The sequence below is a fragment of the Nannochloropsis gaditana genome (genome assembly GCF_000240725.1).
Source record: "Nannochloropsis gaditana CCMP526 unplaced genomic scaffold scaffold014, whole genome shotgun sequence".
NCBI classification, from domain to species: Eukaryota; class Eustigmatophyceae; order Eustigmatales; family Monodopsidaceae; genus Microchloropsis; species Microchloropsis gaditana.
In genome coordinates, this window is record NW_005803939.1 from 16,673 (window position 1) to 23,876 (window position 7,204).

General features: G+C 59.5%; 1 protein-coding gene across 1 annotated transcript; it reads right to left on the reverse strand.

The window, feature by feature from the left end:
• Positions 1-3,882: 3,882 nt before the first annotated feature.
• Positions 3,883-4,150, reverse strand: NGA_2043000 (uncharacterized protein; the record flags this gene model as incomplete). The annotated part of the gene is made up of 1 exon (XM_005856263.1): positions 3,883-4,150. A coding segment is annotated over one exon (268 nt), but the record flags the coding sequence as incomplete, so codon positions are not given.
• Between the last annotated feature and the right edge of the window lie 3,054 nt (positions 4,151-7,204).

Here is a 7,204-nt window from a genome sequence, read left to right on the forward strand (position 1 = left end):
ATATACTTTTTATCGTTGTATTTTGGTGGCAAGTACGACAGATGACACGAAGAAAGCTGCGCGCATGAATGATGCGCGGACCCCACAACAGAAGTACCGGTGTACTGGCGTGGCGAACATGAAAAACAAATGCGAAAAATAGAAAAGGGCTTCGCGTACCGATATTACTTTAGAAGGATGCTCGAAAAAGGCATCGTGGTCAGCTGAGCTCCTGGATCTGTGATCACTACATGATTTCTGGAGCCCAAACTCTACGAAACAGATTCGATGGGACGATACAAGCAGCTTCAGCTTAATGTGTCGCTGCAACAACTTGGGTTTACGATACGCGCTACTTTCAACCCTTGTCGAAACAGATCAATCCCCCTTGCGACTCGGGAGGGGATCGTGTCTGTCGTGCTTTAAAATGGGGTATCTGCGGGAAAAGAGACGAATACAACCAGCACCAGCTAGAACTTTTGCTTTCGTAATTTTGATTCAGGTGTGATTTTTTATTTATTTGTTTTTTCACACACTTGGAAAAGTCATTTCTCCCAGCCAGAATTCAAGTCTTTTTTCTCACTATGGCAGCTCCATGACAGTACATATCCTTGCGTCATCTATCACGGTTATCAATGTGACGCAGGTATAGTTTCCCAATCTCCCCCTCCCCAATGTCAGGCTTGGGCTTGAACACCGCAAGCTTGTTTGAACGCGTCTCGAGGACTGCAATCTCCTTTTCAAGAACCTGATAGTTCCATTTGATGCGGTCGTAATCGTGTACCATGACACGAACCCTCTCCATATCAGCTCCCGTGCTCATTGCTGGAGGAAGCTGATGCAAACACAGGCTACCCGCCATCATCGACGAGGCAGACATCGAACGGCTCCCGCTCCAACGCTAGCGGCGCAACCACATACCGAAATAGCGATTTGTCTAGTCTGTTTCTCGGATATCCCCATACCCCTGTCATGCCAACATGCCCGAAATGAAATTGGAAGTGCGAGGGTATCAATCTTTTGTTTCTCAAGCCCACAATCCAATCCGGGTCTGAATCGACTCCAGACCAACGAGGCATCCTCGTCCAGGCGGCAATATACGTCGATTCGCCAAGACCATACTCAAAGGAGGAAGTAACACCCGAGTAGATGCCGCCCAAAAGTTGCCGGTCAGAATCGTCCACACCCCCTTTAATGCGATAGTGAGATGGAAATTCGCTGATGTTGTATATCCGCTTTGGTTGTTGACGAGATGGCATGCTCTTGATGCCCAGCGACCTGTCGTATGCGGCGGCCAGTAGCTCCTCAAACTTTGTTGTCGATAGTCCATGTAGGTCATGTTGTCGTTGAGGCTCTTACTCCCGTAGGTTCATAATTCGATTAAGTGCCGTGAGAACATCCTCCGTGGATTTCATAGGGGACTCTTTTAAGCTGAGTCGAGTGGAGGGCATCCGAGTAGGATAAAATAGGAAATTCGGGTTCCTACTCACCAATTTATTTCTACAGCATGCAGAGAGTCCATAAAAGTCTCTAATATGTTTCCTAAAGGCTTTATGAGGAATAATCGCACTCACTAGTTTCAAGCCCTTTGAACGGCTTGATCGTCTTCCTCCCATCCACCTCAAATCTAAACAACTGGATTGATTTATATTTTATCTAAAAGAAGGGCTCACAAGTATAGATGTGCATGGGTGGGTCCCTACAGACCACCTAAACAGGTTTGATATGACCACATGACCTTTGCTATGACCAGAACTTATGGCAACACTTTCAAGTGTTCGCGCCACTCGCCGAAAAAGAACGAGGACTGCCTCCGAGGGGAGAGTCTCTGCCTTCCAGGCCCTGACCACGGCCGCCCACAGCTTCGCCTGGACCACCCCTCAGATCCGACCATCGCAATATACAGCTCACCATCCCATATTTTTATTTTTCAGGGCCTCGAGGTTTCGCTACGAAGGCAATTCGACGGGCAACCCCTATCACGGCTATCGCCGTGGCAGCTTGTTCGTGCAGCTTCTTGTGCTCCTCCGAACGAGAAGCGGCAGTCGGAGGTCATGTTCATCTTTCCGGTTCTCCTATCGTTGTCTCTCGACATTGCCGTGGTCGCTGTGTATTTCCGAGAAGGCAATCTTTATGGAAGGGAGAAGGGACAGCCGTGGGTGCGTCTCTTGGATGTTTCCGCCTGCAATTTTGACTTGGTAAGGACACAAGTCAGGAGTTGTGAAAAGAGGACCGAGAAGCATTTCCACGAGCGTCTGCGGGCATGTGTTTCCATAAATGTTGAGCACAGTTTTGAAGAGGTTTTGTTGCGAGGGAACCGCCCTGTGCTTAGTTTCCGGCATGTCTCTCCCGTTGGGGATCCCTAAATGCACGAATGCTGCATGATGCATTTCAGTGCTTTACTATTAAACTTTCCCCAACCAGCTTCTTCATCGCTGCCTGCATTAGACCTCTCATCGGAGTCTGTTTCTCCCTTATTGTCAGGCTGTCCTGGCCACCCTCCGCATCCTCTTCATCAGCCCGTACATCTACAGCTACGTCCATCGGCGCCGGCTTGTTTACACCTTCCTTCCGTGGGCGTGGGAAGCTCTGAACATGGGTATTGTGACGGCCCGGCTCGTCTTCCTCGTGGCCATCCTGGTGGCTTCCCGCGCGGAATACCTGCTCGTGGGCCTTTCCTTCGCCTCCATCCTCCTCCAAGCCGTCTGCCTGGAGCACCTCCGATCGTCCGCCCCCCGGGAGAAGCACATCTTCCTGACAAGCGCTCTCAGCCGCGTGGACGCCTCCACGCGCCTGCTGGAGCACCATCAGCCCGCAGCCCCGGGCGCCGGGGGCCAAGACCTGTACGACGGGCACCGACGGGACGTGGACTTCATCGCCAGCATCACCGCCAAGATGAAGGTGCGTGGGGGGCGGGACCGGAGGGGGTCATACCTGTCGGCAGTGCTGGACTGCGCCCTTTCTTCCCCTCTGACGCTTTTCAACCCGACAGCGCGCCAAGGAGTACTGGACGGCCAAGACCGAGAGCCTCCGGGGCCTCTGGAACGACCTGGGCCGGGCTCGGGGGGGCGAGGCCGCCGCCTTCAACCTCCTGCTTCGCCTCTTCACCTACGAGGACGTGCTGGGCGATATGGACGAGGCCTTCGCGCAAGAGCCCTCCTCCGTCGAGTTCTACATCCCGCAGCTCGCCACCTTCCTCCTCTACGGGGCCTTCTGGTCGAGCGGGAGCTTGCAGGCCTTCCTGCTTGACAAGAGCGCTCGCTCCATCCAGTTCGCGCACCGGCTGTACTGGTTCCTGCTCGCGTCCTGCTTGGATGGCTCGGGCATCGACCAGGAGGGCCGCCGGCAGGTGGGCACGCTCATCGAGGAGGTGAGGAGCCGAGGCCAGCGGGCGGCGCGGCGGCTGGAGCAGGGCCGGACCGTGCAGGAGCTCTACCCCTCCCGGGGCAGCTCGTCGGCCCTGCAGCGCCCTACGCAGGCTTCCCGCCGGTGGGGCCGGGGAACGCGAAGCCGTGACAGCTACTTCTCCAAGGACCGCGCCTCCTCTGCCACCACCACGAGCGCCTCGAGCCTGGGTCGGGCCCGCCCCCCCCCCCCGGGAGACGGGGATGCGCAGGAGGAGGGGACCACCTACGTGGACGTGGCGCGGCTTGGAGAGACGCCGCAGGCACCGTCCTGGTCCCCGTCGGAGCAAGGAGATGCGCAGAGGGCCTCGGCGTCCTCGCCGCCCCTCCCGCCCCCCGTCCGCCTGAGTGGACCCTCCGCCCCCGGGGGGGACTCGCCGTACTCGCCCGTCGCGCGCTTTCCCCTCCATCTGTGCCGATACCAGGGCACCGACGACGACATGTTCGGCGTGCTCCCCCGCTTTCTCGACGCGCTCGTCCTCATCGCCCGCTCCTTGGGCAGCGTCCCCCGAGAGAGGCGGACTCCGAACCTGCGGGTCTCCCTCCGCGAGCTCGGCCGGCGCCTCCTCCCGTCCAACCTGGTGTATGTCCCCGTCGGCAACCCCTACAACCGCGTCTGGCGCCTGCATGCCTCCGAGTCCTTCGCCTTCTCGACCAAGGAGCGCGTGCCCTGCCTCGTGTGCCTGGAGGTGGTGGACTACGCCCCAAGTCCCCGGCGGCACGGTCCCTGCGGGGGCGAAAAGGGGGGCGGGAGGAAGTGGTGGAAGCAGGTGATGGACGGGGTGGGGGAGGGCATGCCGTCTATCTCGCACACCTTTAAATTTGGAGACAAGGAGTGGACGTTGAAAATCGGCGAGCCCAGGCGGGAGGAGGAGGGGGAGGCTGGGGAGGAGACGAGGGGCGGGGAGGCGGACGAGAGGGACGGCACTGCTCAGCTGGGAAAGTGGGAGCCGTTGCTTCCAGCGGATCCGTCCATGGTCCCGGATGTGCCTCGCTTGATGCGCCGCGTTTCCTCCTCTGTGGGGGTAGATGGGCTTGCAGCCACCCTGGACGCGGGCGGGATGGGGCAGTGGGCGAGCGAGGTGGCGGCCGAGGGAGGGGAGGGGGGAAGGCGAGAAGGAGGGGAGCATGTGCTCTTGAATGTCAGTCAGCTCCGACAAGCCCAGGAGCAGGGGCAATGTGAGGAGAGTAAGGAGGCACAGCGGGGACAGGGGACCATAGCATCCCCTGAGGCGGTAGGGGGGAAGGCGGAGTGGAAGGGGGAGGCCGGGCTGGGGGAAGACGTTGAGTGAAAGCGCGCTGGGAGCGGCGCAGCCGGCGGTCGTGGAAGACTACGGCACCTTCTCCCCGGGCACGTCCCCCGGGAAGAGGCGGCTTGAGAGGGCGCGCGAAGGGCGAGAGAGAGAGCGGGGCCGGGGCCGTGGGAGTCCGCGGACGGAGGTCCCTGCTCCGGTCCACACAGACACGAGCGGCTTCGGCGGCCAAGGTGCTGGCAGGAGAAGCGGCAGCAGCTCAGGCACGCTTGGCATGGAGGGTCTAGAGGCGAAGGCCTGCGACCCGTCCTCGACCCTCTCCCCCGCAGCCGCGGCTGTACAGCCTCCCGTCATCTTCAAAGAGCGCTGGAAAGAGAAGGAGGCTCGCCTCCGCGGGCGGTCGGAAATCGGACACCTCCCGGGCTGGCGCCTAGTGCCGGTCATTGTCAAGGCCAACGACGACCTCCGTCAGGAGCAATTCGCCAGCCAGCTGCTGGGCCAGATTGCCCACGTGCTTCGCCAGGCCGAGGTGCCGGTCTGGGTACGCCCCTACGGGATAATCGCCACGTCCTTCGACGGGGGCTTGATCGAAGCCATTCCTGACACGGTCTCCCTGGACGCCTTGCGCCGAAACGACCCCTCCTACACCACCCTGCCTGATTTCTTCCAGCGTTTTTTCGGGGCGCGTCAACCCGACGGAGAGCTTGCGCTGGCTCGTGCGCGCCAGTGCTTTTTGGAGTCCCTGGCCGCCTACAGCATTGTCTGCTTCCTCCTTCAGGTCAAGGACCGGCACAACGGGAACATTCTCCTGGACGCGGAGGGGCACGTGATTCACATTGACTTTGGCTTCCTACTGGCCAGCTCTCCCGGGAACGTGAAGTTCGAGCGGGCGCCGTTCAAGCTGACGGCAGAGATGGTGGACGTATTGGGCGGACCGCGTTCGGCAGCATTTCGTCGCTTCCGAGAGCTGTGCGTCAAGACCTTCTTGGAGCTCCGACGGCAGAGGCACAAGATCATCCTGCTGGTGGAGATGGCCATGAACGCCAACGACAACTTGCCATGCTTCGGGGGGCGTCCGGCTGCGGCGGTTGAGGCCCTGCGGCAGCGGTTCCAGCCCGAGTTGAACGACCGCGCGTGCGGCGACTTTGTGAACGGGCTCATCGACGACAGCGTCGGGAGCTGGTCTACGCGCTGGTACGATGTCTACCAGCGGGCCTTTGTATTGTAGAACGGGGGAGGCAAGATACTGTGTATGGAGATGGTGGGGAGGTGGTGGCAGGGCTCGGGGAAGGGCAGCTTGCAGTAGCCGAGTGCTTCACGCTCTCGCCTTTTGCACGTCGGCGTTCGCATGAACCCTTCCGCGAAGCGCCTGAGGCTGCCGACCATGACTGTGGAGATATCAGCCAAAAGTAGTGTAAATAGAAATTGAACGCAACCTCCTGCCATAATATTTTCCGGTACATTTTGCTGCTTTAGAAATGCCACGACAGCTAGGCATTTCCGAGCCAGACGGCTATTCGGTCACACAACGCTCCAAAACCTCTTTGCCCCCTTCCGTAATCGCTATCCTGCCAGGCATATATCCTCTCTTCTGGCTTTTCACTCGCTTCGTCCCTCTCACTATACACATGCTGCGCACTCCCACGCGCAGTCGGCGGCCTCTACCCTCTCCCACTCCTCGCCCCGTTCCGATATCCCCCTACCCCGCCATCCGCGTCCTGTGCTTTGCCCGCCGTCTGGCCAAGATTTTCCTCCCGTCCCTGGTTTTCAGCCGATTCAAGAAGCCGTGAGCTCGCTTGCGTCGCAAGACGCTGGGCTGGAATGTGCGTTTGATAAGGTGCATGCCCTCGCCGGCCGTGCTGCCTCCCTCGGCGCTGTCATCGAGCACCGGTGCTGTTCGTGTTCGACTCCGTATTAGTTGGGGATGACAACACGGACAAAACGTTTCCATACCAAGAGCCTACCGGCCACACCACCTCTTTCCCCCTCTCGGTCGCCCTCAGCCCCACCTACCAGACCGCGGTCCGTCAATGGAAGGATCCGGCTTCTCCTCGTGCGCCCAGACAAAGCCAAGCGGAACCGCGGGGCGCTGAAGGTGCAGTTTCTCCATGGCTTCTTCCACGCTGTACACACGCACGTCAAAGAAGGGCCCGGACAAGTTCACGGCACCTGCCGCCCCCCCTCTGGGGCTGGCGGCGTCGCATGCTTCACCCGAGGGGGGAGAGGGTGGCGAAGCGGGCGGTGCGGAGGACGACCACGGGGAGCCCCCTGAGGACGAAGACGAAGAGGATGACGATGACATAGCAGAGTTTCGGGGTCGGAGGGGGTTGGAGAACGCTGCCCCGCAGAGGGAAGATGGTATCAGGTGGCCTTGCCTCACCGTTGACCCCCGCCAAGTGCTACCACGGGCCACCCGGGACGCCAATGCCCAAAGCTGATGTGCCATGCTAGTACCTTTAGGCACCATCGCATACAAACCTGCGGGGGGAAACAGAAGTGGGCGGACGGATTTCGATGGGATGTGATTCAGTGCACGTCGGAAGGTCATCATTTGGGACCGCCGGCCTT